This window comes from Gouania willdenowi, chromosome 10, assembly GCF_900634775.1.
Source record: "Gouania willdenowi chromosome 10, fGouWil2.1, whole genome shotgun sequence".
Classification (NCBI taxonomy): Eukaryota; Metazoa; Chordata; class Actinopteri; order Blenniiformes; family Gobiesocidae; genus Gouania; species Gouania willdenowi.
The window spans coordinates 38,417,111-38,434,806 of record NC_041053.1 but is presented as its reverse complement, the minus strand read 5'-3'; the positions used below and the strand labels follow the sequence as shown (position 1 = coordinate 38,434,806).

The window sequence follows — 17,696 nt, the reverse complement described above, 5'->3', positions numbered from 1 at the left end:
AACTTAAATCCGGAGTAAGTGACTGGTTTATTCTGAATGGAATAATTACTCAATCTTGTCAACATTCGTTCTGCTTTAAATCAATTCCGGTCGTTCTGTGCATGGGGGTCACATTTGCCTGCAGTGTGAACATAGCCTTAGAAAACAAGGATACAATGACAAGAGTGGATAGACGGAGGCAGAAACGTGGACATATTACACACACACGGCCATATTATTACACACACACCAACCTTGTCAAACGAAACAGGCTTCATTGGGGACATGAAGCCCTGCACCAGGACACAGAACTTCATTAATGTCACGTGGGTCGTCCAAAAGTTCTGCTGGCTCTGATTGGCCAAAGTGTGTCTTCTACCTCCTTCTCCTGCTCATGTGACCAAAATGAATCATTACATTATTGTCGAGCATGCTGCTTCAAAACTACAATCTAAATAAAAGTGAAAAAGTTATCATGTGGTCTTTTATGTTGTGGCTTTAAAGTGTTTTTTTCCAGGAGATGTGAATACGTCACGTTAGCCCCCTTGTCCAATCAGAACCCTTCCCCACCCCCAAACCTAAAGTGGATTTTAATAAAGGTGAATAAACAAGTTTTCCATGCAAACCTTTATTCAGAATTAATATTTCCATGTAAACTTTTAATTCAAAATAATGAATTCAGAATTAAAAAATCATCATGTAACTGTGGCCAATGACAGTTATTAATCATTGAGTGCCAAACAACAGGGGACTGAATCCAAACTAAACGCAGACTTAAAAGCTTTTATTTTTAATTAGCGTAGAACCATAAACATTAAACTGTAAGATAATCCCGTGCACCAGGAGTCAAGTTTAAACTGAAAATATCAACACTAATATTTGTAACATTTGCCTGTTACAGCTGTGAGAGAATCTGAAGGTTGTGTTGTCATGCAGCTCTGCAGACAGTCTGTTTTTAAATGTCTTCCTGCACCAACACATCTGATTGTAAAGACAGTCTCGTTATCAGGCTTTCTGCTGAGCTGAAACAACTCAAACTACAAAAATATAAAGGAACTGATGAAAGTATGAACCAGGGGACGTGAACATAATCAATATCGGCCAATAACTCAACACGATCCTTTCTAGAACCGAGAAAGAGAAACATTTTCTTACAATGAAAGAGAAAAACCTGTGGAATCATGAAGCTCCGTTCACATGGTTAAGTTGTCATGCTCTGCGACCTTGTTGATCCAGGAACCAAAGCCCTGCTGCAGCAGGTGAGCATGCAGCACGCTCTTGGCCTCCTGGTACGGCTTGGCCATCCTCTGTAGAAACACACAAAGGATAATTCACAGGAGGCTAAAGCTACGTAGCTCTCCTGACTGAGGGAGGAAGTGTTACCTTGGCTTCCCTGTAGGAGCTGGAGGACAGCAGGTCCTGCCTTTTAGCCTCTTTGGCCACCAGCTTGAAACGGTAGAGCATCGCTGCCTTACAGAGACGACTCGCCAGGGCGGAGCCGCTCTTAAAGGGGGATCTACAGAAAAAGAAGAAAAACAGATTTACAATCACATTAAACGCACCCAATGATAAACGGTGGTGATGTATTTTTTGGGGGGAATTCGGTAGATGTTTAACAGCTTTACTTCTGGAAAAAAATAACATACAGAGAAGGAAACTTCACCTGTTTTTGAAAGTTTGGAGATTGTTTATTTTGTTTGTGAAAGACCTGGATTCAATGGAAGAAGAGGACAGAGTACTAACGGATGTAAAACTCAGTGGTCACTTTAAATTTGCAGTGATTCTGCAAGAATTATGACAAGTGTTCTAAGAAAAAAAAAAACCAAACAATCAATTTACAATCAATACTGTAATGTTTTAATTTTAGTGAGGTTAGTACACATTCAGAGCCAGAAATCCAATGGGATTAACCGTTTACATTATAATTTCTCTCGGTATTTCAGCCTTAGTTTTCTCATTTTCGGTTTCGGCCAAGAATTTTCATTTCGTGCATCCCTAATTTTCCTTTTGCAGAGTTTGAAACAGCATTTGTCATGTGAAACTCCTTCTTACCCGGAAACTCTAGAATCCAAAGTGAACCAAATATTTGCCTTGAGTGAAGATGGAGTGTTTCTCTCTCTTCCATGAAGAAATGCTACACGACATTTAGCTTGCTCGGGAACGTGAGCTCAGCATGGCAGCGCGCCATCAATTTTTTCTGGCACTCTTATGCCCATTTCCCCATATTTGCCAACCAGACTGCCTTTCTTTTCACCATCAACTATGGAGAACCCAGTAAAATCGATGCTCTTTACCTTCTGTGGAAACTGAAGAACCGTCGAAACCGTTCTTGAGTACAAAGACTTTTACTTAGCCGACTGGTTGATATTTTAACTGCTGCCTTTATATTTAAATAATAAGATAATATATTCCAACAGCTATAAATGCATTGTGCTTCAACTTTGAAACATTCTTCAATGTACGTAAATTGTAGATCCCTTACATCTTTCCAGTTTATAGCATTTTTAGTGTGCTTTCTTTTGTTTTTCCAATTATTATCCTTATGAACAGATATGTCAGACCCTCCATCCAAGTGATTCTTACTCCTCAATTGTCTTTCCCTCCAAAGCGTCCACCACCTCCACAGAGCTGTCTCCCTCGCTCCAGTTGATGCTGTGGGTGACGTTGCAGGTGCTCAGGCTGTTGGTGACCACAGACGACACCAGGCTGATGTAAGGCCTCACCACGCAGTAGAACGTGGGAAGCTGAGGTGTGATTCCAGCCACGCGCTGGTTCACAGAGACCTCCAGGCCTCGGATCTCAGAGCCGTCGGTGTCGCCTGGGGGTGAAACAAAAGATAATGGACGTCTTTATAATAACATGATCAGAAGTACAAAAGATTTGGACTCTACTTTTATTGTGTTAGGTTTTTGTGGTTGGGGAGGAAAATTTAAGGTAAATTTCCACGGGATTAAAATTTTAATTGTATTATTTCACATTAATGCTAATATTTATTGAGCCAATCTTAAAGGGGGATCTACATAAAAATAATAAAAACAGACTCAAATACAGTTAAGGTTACAATCACATTAAATGTATCCAATGATGAACGGTGATTATTTTTTTGGATTAGGCGAACAGCTTTACCTCTGAAAAATAACAATAACTAGTTCACTTTGGAACCCTAGTTAAAATGGTATTTTGCATGGATGCTAATATTTATTTTTGAGATATGATACAGTTGTTTAAAATCACTTCCAATCTCAGGTTAATGCAAATAAATAATTCCCATTTAAAGTTCACCATCTGAAGGTGATGGTGAATTAACTGGAAATGTTCTGCCCCTTTGCTTTTCTATTAAAGTTAGTAGGGTGATTTTCAGCCATTCTGTGGTAACTAAAAAACAGCAAGTGCTGACAAATTGCTTCATTTAGTATTTATTAATTTTCCTTTAATTTAATCAATATATATATATATATATATATATATATATATATATATATATTGCATTATGAATTAGACATTGGTTTGGGCAAAAGTCATTTTCAAAAAGCATAAATTAAAGAGCTCAACGAGTTAGAAACATGCTTTCATGCACTAGGAGCCGAAACAAACGTGCACAAATAGTAGTTTGCATTCTATTGTTACATTTTATATTTAGGTATAAAATAACCAGTGGTGGTCTTGCCTATGAGGATGGTCTGCACATAAATGGGCTCGATGAAGTGGCTCAGTAAGGCTCCCTGGTATCCCAGCACTTGCCACTGGGTGATCTTGTCAGTGGTGGACATGCTGACCACTTTGGACGGAGTGTAATCCAAGTCTGACGAGTACACAGAGTAGACCTTCGGCAGAAACAGCACAATGTTAATGATGCGGCATCATGGTGGCAAATGAAAGCTTTTCTCATGCATTTATCGACCGTACCTTTCCCTCTATGATCATGTGTAGACTGAGCTCATTGTGTCCCTCCCAGGCTGAGACAGAGAGCGGCTTCAGGTCCCTGAGAACAACACAAATAAAGGCACTCGTTATTGTAACAACAAAAAGAAATCCTGGCTGATGCTGAATTAAATATAGGATTAAATCAACATCAACCAAACTCATGGTAGATGGTCGTCTGCTGAGACAACTATGTATAGTAAAATAATAAAAAACACTTAACAAGCCACCTTTGACATCATTGTGGCCTCTGAGTGTGACTTAGTGTCTCCATACTAGGGCTGGGCATCGCCAGGTACCTTGCGATATGATACATTGCGCTGTTTTTGCCCACGATAACGATATCAGGATTCTGCGACAATCAATATATCACAGGAACTTTCATCCACACTATCTGTCCCTGAAGAAATTCAGAATTTATTGATTGCACTGAATCCATTTAATGTGAATTACAAAACATTGCCAATCAATTTCACGTGAATTACAGCCGAGTAAAACAAAGTGTATACTGCACAGTGGCTCTAAACACGTGCACAGTCAATATGTAAATATCCACTCCTCACCTATTGTTTCATTGTACTGTGTATGTGCAGCATTATCTCTGTATCTCATATATATATATATATATATATATATATATATATATAGTATGTCATGTCTTGTATTTTGCAATAGAAAAAAATAAATAAAATAAGAGATTTGGCACCAATAATTCGATAACGTACTGCAAGACGAAACCTTGCGATATATCAACGTATCAATATTTTGACACACCCCTACTGCATACAGTAAGATTTGGTTCAAAACGATAAGTAGCAGATGGAAGGAGGAAGCAGAGGGATGTTCCCATCATATTTTAGAGTGGTCTTTCCATGTCCTTTCAACAAATGGAGCAAGGACTTCGCTCTAAAAAAAAAAATTCTAATTTTTTTTCACAAATTGATCAGTGATTATTCACTAGACACAATGTAATTTTTTAGTTTAATACTTTCTGAGATATAAACAATTTAGTGAGGGGGTAGGGCTGGGCGATACGGACCAAAACTCATTTCTCAATATTTTTTCGTAAAATAACGATATACAATATGAATCCTGATAATTTCATTTCAAATGAAGTCTGACCACAAAGACAATTCTGGGTTAAATTTGATGATCCAAATGCCACAAAGTGCATTTGGATCATCAAAATGCACTAAAAAAAACAGCTGCACAATATGTGCCACTTTAGTGTTTTTCTCCTCTAAGGACAGCACGTGTGAGTGAGTTCTGTAGTTTGGCTTGTTTAGGAGAAGAACTGGGTTAGGACGCACTGAGTCAGCAATCTATCAAACTGTGCATTTTATGCTGTTCTGAAATTTTGTGACAGCAGCGACTCCAAAAACAAGTATTTTAAAATAAAATAAGCCAATAGAAATATATAAATCAACACAGGCAATATAGACATTTTTAATATCGTCAAAACAGAAAACATATATATATATATATATACAGTATATATATATATATATATATATTGAAACTTGAAACATCACCCAGCTCTAGAGGGGGTATGTGTCGATTTTTGCTCATTCTTATTTTGCTTCCATTTTCAGCTTCCAATATCTCAGGAACTACACCACATTGGACACTGGTATAATAATACAGCTCCACCTACTCTCTCAGAATATACACAAATATCTACTATACATCCTATCGGGTGCCCCTCAAAATTGGGAAAAAGTTAGTGTGTGTTTGGGTCTGGAACATGTTTGGTCCTTCAGCAAACAACTTAGCATATGTCGCAGCTCCCTGTAATTTGATCAGCTTAGAGCTATGAACATAGACTGTTCACATCACTAATGATTAGTCACATATATGCACTGGTTCTGCATGTGAGAATATAGTATTTAAATATGATATGTATGTACTTAAGTACGTAAACAAATGTGGTTTTGAACAAAACAGAATTCAGATGAGCACAGAGACCAAAACCAAAGAAGCCCAAAGCGGATTTTTTTGTATGAGCTTTCCAAATCTTAAATAGAGAAGAGTAAGTCAGCTGATCTCTGCTCACTGGAGGAGAATAGAATACACACTGTGGGATCTGAGACGCCCCCTTTGGCAGCTGATTAACGTAAAGGTGGAGGGTGATGTCACTTTTTAAACTGAGGAGGCTGCTGGCGCTCTGCAGCTGGAAGATGGAGTTCTGGATTAACGTCTGATCTGAGCTGAAAAACATCAGCAGGTGTCGATACAGAAACCTGTAAACACAAAAGGAGGACGACAACTTAAATAGATCACCAACACAATATGTGTGTGTGTGTAACCAGCTGCAGGCTCTTAAGAAAGGACCTCATTAATGATCTCCTCGCTGTAACCACGGCATGTGAATCATACACAGTTCGTCCGGAGGACCAAACGCTGCTGTTGGTGTTGAAGTTTCCCGTTCCGAAAGCCACCACCTCATAACTGTTGGCTGGAAGAGACGAAACGAGGCAATAATGAGAACTAAAATATTAACATTTCATGAAGAAAATACAAGTGAGGATGCAGGGGCAGCATGAGTCATCAAACACTGCATTAGCCTAGCATTAATATGAGCCTAACATTGGCATTAACCTAATATTAGCATTAATTTACCATTAGCATTAACCTAACAATAAAATTAGCCTAGCATTAGCATCAACCTAGCAAAGGAATGAACATAACATTAACCCAACAATAAAATTAGCTTAGCATTAATATTAACCTAGCAATAGCAACAACATAGCATTAGCATTAATCTAACAATAAAATTAGCTTAGCATTTACCTAGCAATATCATTAATGTAACATTAACATTAGCCTATCGATAGCAACACAGCATTAACTTTAATCCAACAAGAAAATTAACTTAGCATTTACATTAACCTAATAGCATTAACCTAGCATCAGCCTAACAATAATGTAGCATTAGCAATAGCCATTGCCTCCTGCATCCTCACTAATAATAATAATGATAATAATAATAGAAGCCGATCCTCCCAATGTCCTCTACAAATAAACAGAGATTATCCTGTAAGACTAAAAATCAATTCTTCTCGAACCACAAAATAGAGGATTTACAGGGTTGCTTTCTTTCCACTGATTCTACTTTATTTATTTTATTTTAATTTTGTGGGCGTTTACTCACATGTTTGGACAATAAATGCTGCCATGGAGTTGATCTGGGTAGAAAACTCTGGGTTACTGTTCAGTAGTTTAGTCACATAATTCTTAACAGCGAGCTGAATCTGCAGAAATACAGGATGTGTCCTTTCTGAAAAGCAAATTAAGTATTTAATTTACCTTTTTGTCATTAAAAACACTGCAGAAAGTCTTTTCTTTCCTAAAATGTTTTGGGATTTATTTTTTGTTTGATTCAAATGTGGACATACATGCACTAGTCTCATTATTGTTTTGTTTTTACTCAAAACTGGAAACTCTGCAATAGTATCACAGAAAAGGTTTCCTTTTTTCCCCACTTGAAATGTCAGTTTCTTCGCCGCCGGGCCCTTCTAGGCCACAGTATGTTTGAACCTCCGCGCATCAGCGGAGTCCGGACTGTCCACGCTTCTCGGAGCTTAAATACGTGGACGGTTACGTAAGCAAAAGATGCAATCCACACAGGCAGCATTGGGGGCAGCTAAAGGGCTGCAGGGGTTCTCTGCGCAAATTGCCTGTATTAAATAGATGGTGCAGCTGATGAATGTTCACACACAGCTGGTGCTGATGGAATTTCTAGTATTATTCTTAAAGCCTTAGGGAATTAAATAACTGAGCCACTTGCTTACATAATTAATTTGTCATTATAGTATGGCATAGTTCCCAAACAAACAAAGGTAGCAAAGATAATACCAGTATACAAGTCAGGTGACAAAAATTATCTTCATAATTATAGACCCAAATAAATTCTGCCGGCGTTGTACTAAGGTACTAGAAAGGGTGGTTTATTTACGACTTGTAGATTACCTAGATAAACATAACATACTAGAATCCTCACAATATGGCTTTAGGAAAAAAAGCAGAACAAGTATGGCCATTTTAGATTTGGTAGAGAAAATAAATGATGCTTTTGAGAAGAAAGAATTTGGTATTGGTGTCTTTCTTGACCTCTCTAAAGCATTTGACACCATAGACTTTCCAATTTTAAATGGGAAACTGTCGCACTACGGAGTCAGGGGTGTGGCCTTGCAGTGGTTCATGGACTATGTTTATGGAAGATGGCCATATGTGAACTTAAATGGAAAAGATTCTGATTTGGAAAATATAGAATTTGGGGTTCCTCAGGGATCCATTCTGGGGCCTCTTTCGTTCATTATTTATATCAACGATTTTGTACATTGTTCCTGTGATATTCATAAAATACTATTCGCTGATGACACTAATTTGTTTATATCCCACAAACACTTGGATCACCTTGAGAAACTTTTAAATGACAGGCTAGCGGAAATAGACATCTGGTTCAAATGTAACAAACTATCACTAAACACCAGTAAAACCTTTTATCTTGTCTTACGCCCAAGCAGTCATAAGTACAGGGATTGTGACATTAATTTAAACATAGACGGTAGAACACATGAACACACCCCAAGTCACCCACTGAACCCCCCCCCCCCCCACCCGATCACCACCTCCATGATGACATTATCTGCTGCACTGTATATATATATATATATTTATCCTATTTATCCTTTATTCTCTATCTATCCTTTATTTATCCCTCATCCTTTATATTTATCATTATTATTATTATTGTTGCTGGGTTGTTCTTTGTTTTTTTCTTTATTTTTTTTTTGTTGTTTGTTTTGTGCACCAACTACCAAGACAAATGCCTTGTACTGTCCTTAAAACTGTACATGGCCATTAAAAACATTTCTGATTCTGATTTCAACCACTCGTACTGCATGACAACGAGAATGAAAGTGAATTACCTGGTATGGCTTTACGTGGTTGAATACCAGAGAGGGCAGGCATCTCTCTAACGGGCAGGAGTGGAGGACAATCTGAGGACAAAAGATTTAAACAATAAAAGAAATTAGTCTTTACATTACAATACAACATTTAAAATAAAACTTGAGTCAGAGCTATTCAAAGTAATCATCGTATTTTATTTTAAAGTAAACTACACAAGTTATGATACAATTTTTAGGATAATCCCTGACAAAGAGCTTGTGATCATACCACAACACACAAACTCAGAGACTCTTGGGATTCATTCTTTCTTCTCTTATTGGTCAGACTTACTTGGTAGGGATTCCCCGTGAGTCCATGATTCAGGGGATCCAGGTTTCTGGTTCTCTAAAGTAGGGAGGAACTTCTGCAGAGCGAGCCGAGCTGCAGCGAGACGAGCTTCCTTCTTGGTGCTCGCCCAACCGGTTGGATACACAACCCCGTCCATAACGACGCAGAATGCAAAGTAGAAACCCTGCACGTTGGCTACCATAACATCAGAAGAAAAGAGGGAACATTTGAATTTCCCGACATGAATAAACAGTTACAAACAACACTAGTATTTTTAAGAACACATTTAGGAATTCTTCTTTAAACAAACTCACAAAATATTTGTTTTATGTCAATTTTAACACAAACAATTACTCAATGTTTTTATCTCTGAATGCAAGTAAAACAAACTGCATGTTATTTGGAAATAGAAAGGGCGTCTGGAAGATGGAACTAACAATCAGTCAGGTAACTATTGAAAGGGTTTATGAAACCAAGTTTTTGGTTATTTTGATTGAACGCAAGCTTTGCTGGAAATCTGTTAAAATATCTGTGTTCCAAAATTTCAAGGAGTATAGGAATAATTAAAAAAAGTATTTACGACTACAGAAAAAAGATTTACATACACTTCTACCTCCTCCGAATATTTTTCTATTTAGTTTGTTTTAAAACAGTGTTCGTAGTTGACAAAGCTGTGCACTACAAATGACCAAATAACCTACAAAAATAAGAGACAATGATTGCAATTTAAGCGGGAGAACTTAACTTTATTCACCCAAAAGTCCACACAATTTCAAAAACCTTGTGCACTTCTCTAACATTTTGGAACATATTTGATTATAATTTAAAGTCTTGTATAAATTCAGTGACATTTATTTCTTGTTTATTTTTCACTGAATAGTGATCAGAACATATGTATTCAATGTTATGTTTTTATGGTTTTGATGTCGCTTTGAAGTTTGAGACAAAAGATAAAGAATAAAAACTCTAAAAAATAGAAATCTGGTGAAAATCATTATGTCCGTCCTCAGTCTGAACATTCGCTACAGAGCAAAGGTAATGTCTGCTAATGTCTTACCTGGAGTCACAGTCTCCTTGATTTCCAATTGAAACTCCAAACTAACAGAGAGCTGGTGTAGCAGAGACACTGCATGAGTCTCGCCTTCCTTGTATTTCGCAATCAGGACTTCAGGTGGGACTTTAGGATGATCTTTGCCTGTGGAAAACATCATGGGGAGAGATTTTCACACATGCAACTGTCTCAGATCTTACAAGAGGTAAAACTGTTAATTTATAAAGGTCACCAGTTAACTGCAGAACAAAAATTAATCTTTTTTTAGCTCTTAAAATCAGTGGTTCTCAACCTATTCAGCCCACGACACCCAAAATAAAGGTTCCAGAGACTGGGGAACCCCACTGTACCTGAAGGTGGTTGAACACAGACATGAACATTGAAGAACATTCATGTGGAGACAGGACCATCTATAAGAAGGAATAAAGGGTAGAGCTTTTTGGGGTCCATCTATAAAGTCCGCAAAATGATGGTCCATTGTTCTATTATTTATTCATCTCAATATTATCCACCGTTATCCATTTTTATTTTGGCCATAGTATATAGTCATTTTAAAGATGGAAATCCTTGTTTTAATCGGAAATAAAATGTGTTAAAAGTGACCAAAAATGGAAAGGTAGTGAAATGAGATTGTTGCAAATTAGAGTGGGCAAAAACAAAGTGGTAAAAAGGGTTCCAAGTGTCAATTTTCTCAGCAATTAGTTTAACCAATGGGCAAGTCAAAGGGTGAATATGATTAAATTGGCAAAAACAAGCATGAAATATGGTGAAAAGAGGTTAAACGTGACAATAATGGGTCAACATATGCAACATTAGGTGGGAAAAGTGGTGGAAAGAGTTTAAGTGCAGAAAATGTCTTGAAAAACAAAAAAAAAAAACAAAAGAGAATAATGTAGCAAAAATGCATTAAAAGGAGCAAATATATGGCAAAATAAAGTGATGAAAATATGTTAATATATGGCAAGTTTGGTGTAGTTGCAGAAAATGAGTAAAAATAAGCAAAAATGGGCACAAATTGTTAAAAAAAAATGTTCTAAATTTCTTAAAGGCATCTGGCGACTACCTCCAAGTGTCTTGCCAACCCAAATGGGGCCCTGGCCACCAGGTTGAGAACCCGTGCTAAAATGATGCACTGTCTACCCATGAAATAGTTCTTCTGCTGATCTTGCGTTGATCGCTGATCATCTTTGCACTGCGCTAGCGATTGAGGTGTGTTTCTGTTGAGGCCCTGGGCTCCTCTTGGTCCGTGACCTGGTAACATCCTGAAAAGTCCTGGAAAATGTCATTAGATCACAGCGTTACCAAGGGTATTATGGCACGTCCACACCAAACGCATTAAAAGCATCAGGTGTACACACAAAATAGATGGTTGATGCGCTTCTAGGAGCGTCAAGAGGTCCCGCACCTCCTGTGCGGCGCATTTTTAAGTTTTGAGATTTCAAGCTTTTTGACGTGTGTCCGGTGCTTCCAACGTGGCCGACGCTAGAGTTGGGATTGTTGAACTTTTAACTTTTGGGGCATATCGCGGTGCGTCGACCAATCAGGAGCTTTCCCCAACAGTGACGAATTTTTTAAAAAAAAACCTTAAAAAAAATACTAACCGGAGACAGATGGACAGGTGCTCTTCTGCTGGTATAGAGCGCCTTGAAAAAAAATCCTACAATGTTATTTTCTGGATTTTTTTTCTCATTTTGTCTCTCATAGTTGAGTTATACCTATGAAAAAAAATACAGGCCTCTCATCTTTTTTAGTGGGAGTACTTGCACAATTTGTGGCTGACTTAATACTTTTTTGCCGTTTTGTATGTTTCTGTTATTTTTTGTGTATTTTGTAGTGATCTTGTGTGTTTCTCTCACTTAGTGCGTCTTTTTTGTTGTCGTTTTGTGAGTTCCTGTAATATTTAGTGTGATTATGATTTTTAACTAAAAAACAAACATTACAAAACCCCATATTTTTAATGCTGTCATTTGTAGTGCCATCCCCTATTTGAGAAACACTAGTGTAATGACCTAAAAAGAAAAAATAGACCTTAGAAATGTCGCCCCCCAGTGGTCACATAATCTCACAGTCACAGATTTGGGCCTAAAGGCTGTATTCTGGACATGACAAGTTGATTTTAAATCTAAAATAAAAGATACTAAACTTTAATCTAATTTCACATCCAGCAAATTCACCATTTATTTTATTATTTACCATTTCTAAAGGTGTCCTGAGTCATGCTAACTAGCACGCAGCCAAGCTAGCCAGTTTTTTCCCTGCAGCATAGCTAACATCGGTTCTGATACGTATAGATATTAGTTATAGTACATTTAGTTGAATTCCTGACCATTAAATGAGATTTTTTTAACGACAACAATCACTTCTTACCGTTAACTTGATCCAGCGGCGAACGACGTCGAAACCCTGCGCACGTGTCTGACTGAACCGTGATTGCTGACCTCCATAGATCTTCTCTAGAAAAGATGGACGACATGGTTTGAAAAATTTAACCGGAGTAGTCAAAGCACACACTTTTATAAAGTGATAACCAAGAAGAAAAAAAATATATATAAAATAACACAAATAACGATTTTTTTTTTTTTGGTAATAATAATAATAATAATAATAATAATAATAATAATAATAATAATAATAATGTGATGCCGTTGCACGCTGGTGGGACGTTTTGGTCATACCAAGGGACTGTAGTTGACCTGCCAGCTTGATGATCAGAGCTGTCAGGCGCTCATAGACACGGGGTCTACCATCTCCCTGGTGCGACCGGGCGTTTTAATGAGCACCAGCGGACCACTGACGAATGCATGGACCCCCACCCAGACCTAGACCCAGCTGATGACAGTGACGGGAGAAAAGACGGGGCTCACGGCGAGGAAGCTGCTTCGGGTCCGGGTTGGTGGTCAGGAGGTGGTGCACGAGTTTTGGGTGGCTGACATTAAGGAGCCGTGCATCATCGGCCTGGACTTACTGTCACACTGGGGAGCCTGCATCAACGCCACCAAAGCAAGCGTCACACTGGGGGGCGTGACCATCGGGCTGCAACGTGGAAGGAAGGCGGGCATAACCAAGAGAATTAACGCAGTCAGCAGTTCCACGCCAAACACCTGTAAAGCACCAGTGAGGATCCCCTCCACCAGCAACTCCCCCTCCGCGGAATCAACGAGAGCGGTGCAGGAGCTTTTACAACGCAGCTGCAATGGATTAAATCCCCGACAAAAGCAAGATTTGGAGGGCCTCCTAAAAGACTTTGTGGACATTTTCGCTGCCAAGGATGAGGACTGTACACAGACGGGGTTGGTCCAGCACCACGTTGACACGGGCTCATCCCCGCCTGTTCGCTTACGTCATCACAGATTGGCGTTCGCCACATTTTGACAAGACTTCAGTAAACCTTATTTCACGGCTCATCCACACGACATCGGTGTCAGAAGTGGGATGATGGAACGTGACGGAAGTCCAACAGAACTGCGGGAAGATGCCCGCCGCCGTCGAGAGAGAGCAGCCTGGGTCGCGGAGAAGTGGAGAACCCCATGTCTCCCCAACGGCTCCAGCGACAAGCGGCCACACCAACCCTGAGTCACTAAGGCCCACTGCGGTTCGAGACCAGAAACCTGCAGAACGACAGAGCTACAGCCCGGAACCGCAACAGCCCGCCGCCACTACAGTCACACCCAAGGCTACTGTCAAGTTTCCGAAATATGACTGCACGAACCAGCTGGAGTTATACGGCAAACAGGTTCGAATCGCTGCAGCACACAACAGATGGAGCGAAGGAGACACCGCCACACATCTGGCCCTCGCACTGGAAGGCCGGGCGCAGCAGGTGCTTCTGGACTTGGCCCCAGCAGAGGAGCGGAACTTGCTCGCACTGTCTACGGCGTTAGAACGGCGGTTCGTACAGTGCGTGTCAGAGACAGTAGAAAGAGAAAAGTTAAACAACCGCCGCCGGGAAGGAGAAAGCCTGGGCGCCTTTGCGGCGGACATTCAGCTACACGTTCGCAGGGGTTACGCTCGTATCCCCCACATGACGCAGGAAGAGTTAGCTCTCCATGCGTTCCTGCAAGGACTCACTCCCGAACGGCTCCGCCAACATGTTTGCCTGGCGGCGCCTCAGACACTGGAGGAGGCGCTCCGGGAGGCAGAGCGTGTTGAAGCCATCGTCTCCACAGCACGGGCGGCACCAAGCATTCAACCCTGCGTCAGGATGGCTGACTATGACATTGAGGAGGTACGCCAAGCCCAGTCACCCACCCCGCAATTTCAGCAGCGACGTTCATCGACCAGACAGCGCCCACGCCGCTCATCTGACCGCTGCTATCGGTGTGATGAGCCTGGGCACGTCGCACGCGACTGTGCCCAGGCTGAGACTGAGTTCCTCGGTCATGTGGTGAGCGCTGACGGGGTAACCACTGACCCCGCTAAGGCCGCCACTGTCAGAGACTGGCCTGTTCCCACAAATGTCAGCGAGGTGCGGAGCTTCCTGGGACTGGCGTCCTATTATCGGCGTTTCATTCAAGGTTTTACCACCACAGCCAACCCTCTTCACCGCCTGACAAATAAAGGTCAGGCCTACCGGTGGGATGACGCGTGTACTGCCGCATTTAACCAACTCAAAGCAGCTCTAACGGAGGCTACGGTCCTGGCTTTTCCAGAGCTGAGACAGCAGCAGGAGAATGACACTACGCTGGCTGCGGTGAGGAGCTGGCTGGAGGCTGGACAGCGACCAGAGTGGGCTGCCAGGTCAGCACAAAATCCGGAGCTGATGCCCTACTATTCCCAATGGAACAGCATTGAACGTCACGATGAGATGCTGTATCGGCGGTGGCAGGCTCCGGAGCGAGGAGGCGACATCCTCCAGTTGCTAGTTCCCCGAGCGCTCCGTCCCCAAGTCCTTCGGCTGACCCACGGCTCAACGGCGGCGGGTCATTACGGGAACGCTAAAACTTTTCGTCGTCTCCGAGGACGGTTCTACTGGCCCGGCTGTCGCAGAGATGTTGAGCTGCGCGTCCACTGCTGTGACAAGTGCACTGCTCGGAAGGGCCCTTCCCAGCGCTCCCGAGCACCGCTGCAGCAGTACCTGGTGGGAGCCCCGATGGAGCGAGTGGGAGTGGATATCCTCGGCCCGTTTCCCGTGACTGACTCCGTGCACCGCTATGTTCTCGTGGCCATGGATTATTTCACCAAGTGGCCGGAGGCATATGCGGTGCCGGATCAGAGCGCCATCACCACCGCAGAGAAGCTGGTTGAGGAGATGTTCACTCGTTTCGGAGTTCCGGCGGAGCTCCACAGCGATCAGGGCCGAAACTTTGAATTCCAGGTCTTTAACGAGGTCTGTCGGCGGCTCGGGGTACACAAGACCAGAACCACACATCTTCACCCCTAAAGCGACGGGTTGGTGGAGCGGTTTAACCGCACTCTTGCTACCCAGCTCGCTATTCTGACCAGTCATCATCAGCGGGACTGGGACCGGTATTTGCCGCGGGTCCTCTGGTCGTACCGCACTGCAGTCCAGGAGTCCAGTCAGTGCACACCGGCAGCCCTTATGTTCGGGCGGGAGCTCCGGACACCGGTGGACTTAGTGTTCGGAGCCCCACCTGAACCGGAGATCACTGGTGGAAAAGAAATAGAATAGAGGGCGTATGACACACGGTGCAGGGGACAGGGGTTTGCTGCGGGAGACAAGGTGTGGGTATACTGTCCCGCGCGGAAGAAGGGAGTTTGCCCTAAACTGAGCAGCCAGTGGCAGGGGCCCGCTGAGGTGATGGACAAACTGAATGATGTGGTGTACCGAGTGCGCATGCCGATCAGGGGACGAGTCGTAGTGTTACATCGGGACAGACTTGCACCATACCACCCACAGGCTCCACAGACTGCCCAGGGAGAAGATGGACTGATTTCCGCTGTCGCAGGTGAGCCACACTCAGCGGTGACACCCGAGGAGCGCGAGCGCCCTGTGCGGACCCGCAGGCGCCCTGGTTACCTCACGGATTATGTGGATTAATGGGGTCGCCGGGACGGCTGACCCTTTTAGAAGGGGGCTATGTGATGCCGGTGAATCCAGCCTTAATGTTGTTCTATGTTGCCATGTCTGGGTTGCCACGTTGGGTATTTCCGTGTGTGTTTGCCGCCCTGAATTAATGTATGTGATTGTGACGTTTCCTTTTGTTGTGTCCTCAATCTCGCGTTAGTTCGTGGTTGGCGGGAGTAGAACGAGGTTTAATTAGTGTGGGCGGGAGGAAAAGGAGTGTGTTTGTTCAAGTGCTGACTGTGGATGGTGTGTAAGAGCACTGTGTGCGATTGTCCTCCTCCCTTGTTCAGCAATAAAAGGCGAATTCTGACAAGACTTCAGTAACCCTTATTTCACGGCTCATCCACACTACAATAATTTCTTCCTACATTGTCTTTTTCCCCTTTGTATTATTCTGTTTTATAGTGTATTTTATAATTTATACAAATATTACATGCTTTATGATTGGTTAAAAGTTGTTAGTTAGTGTTTAGTAAAATGGGAATATGATGATTTTCTGTGCAGTGTAGAAAAGAAAACATTGCGTAAATTAAAAGATTAAATTAACCATCTTTAAATGTTAATTTTCACTGAAACATTGCGAAAAAAAATGTTTTTAAGTGGCATAGATTTGGTTTAGATTTTATTTTATTTATTTTTTAATTTTTTAAACCAAATGATTTTTGTAAAGCGTTACACAATTGGACAATTTTACAAATATTACATCTTTTATAGTTAGTTGGTAGTTGTTAATTAGTGGCTAGTAAAATAGGAAAATTATGATTTTTTGTGAAATGTTTAGTTTAGTTTAGTTTAGCTTAGTTTATTTTGAACATGTAAAAACTAAAAAAATTAAATAAAAAAAAAGAGAGAGAGAAGAAAGCAAATGTAAATAAAGTAGTATGGAAAAACAAAATGTAATTATCAATGAAACATCTACGTAAATGAAAGCATTTGTACTTGACAGAATTACGTAAATTGGGAGAGTAAATCAACCATTTTTAAATGTTAATTTTCACTGAAACATTGTGGCAAGTGATTTTAAGTGGCATAGATTTGGTGTAGATTTTATTTATTTGTTTATTTATTTATTTTTAAACCAAAGAATTTTCACAAAGCATCACATAATTCGTAAATTGCACCAAAATTACATGTTTTATTATTAGTTGAACGTTGTTAGTTATTGGCAAAAAAATAGGAACATGATTTTCTGTAAGTTATAATTGTAAATAAAAGTTTAAACTTCTTAAAGTTACTGCTAGTCTTCCTTAATTACTTTACCCACTAATTAAAGTTAAACCGTTAACTCTTCAGACACACAAAATGTTCACAAATGAACCAGCAGAGGGCAGTATAAGAAAGATAATGACAGTAAAGTGTGAAGGTTGAGAGTTACACGTTTGTTATGAGAATGTTTGAAAAACAAATAAGAGATTAATTTATTTTAGATTTTGAGGAAAGATGGAGTTTAATAGTTCAAATTTAGAAATGTAATAATGT

The 17,696-nt window shown here is 40.9% G+C and overlaps 1 protein-coding gene across 1 annotated transcript; it reads right to left on the bottom strand.

Annotated features, from left to right (window-relative positions):
- Positions 1-795: 795 nt before the first annotated feature.
- Positions 796-15,336, bottom strand: adad1 (adenosine deaminase domain containing 1 (testis-specific)). Its single transcript, XM_028459964.1, has 14 exons — positions 15,267-15,336; positions 12,560-12,645; positions 11,333-11,464; positions 10,199-10,336; positions 9,145-9,336; positions 8,832-8,903; positions 7,052-7,177; positions 6,232-6,355; positions 5,976-6,140; positions 3,886-3,961; positions 3,647-3,803; positions 2,563-2,797; positions 1,363-1,495; positions 796-1,286 (listed from the first exon to the last, which is right to left on the bottom strand). The coding sequence occupies exons 3-14, from the start codon at positions 11,451-11,453 to the stop codon at positions 1,173-1,175; spliced, it is 1,653 nt and encodes a 550-aa protein (XP_028315765.1). The 5' UTR covers positions 11,454-11,464; positions 12,560-12,645; positions 15,267-15,336; the 3' UTR covers positions 796-1,172.
- Positions 15,337-17,696: the final 2,360 nt, after the last annotated feature.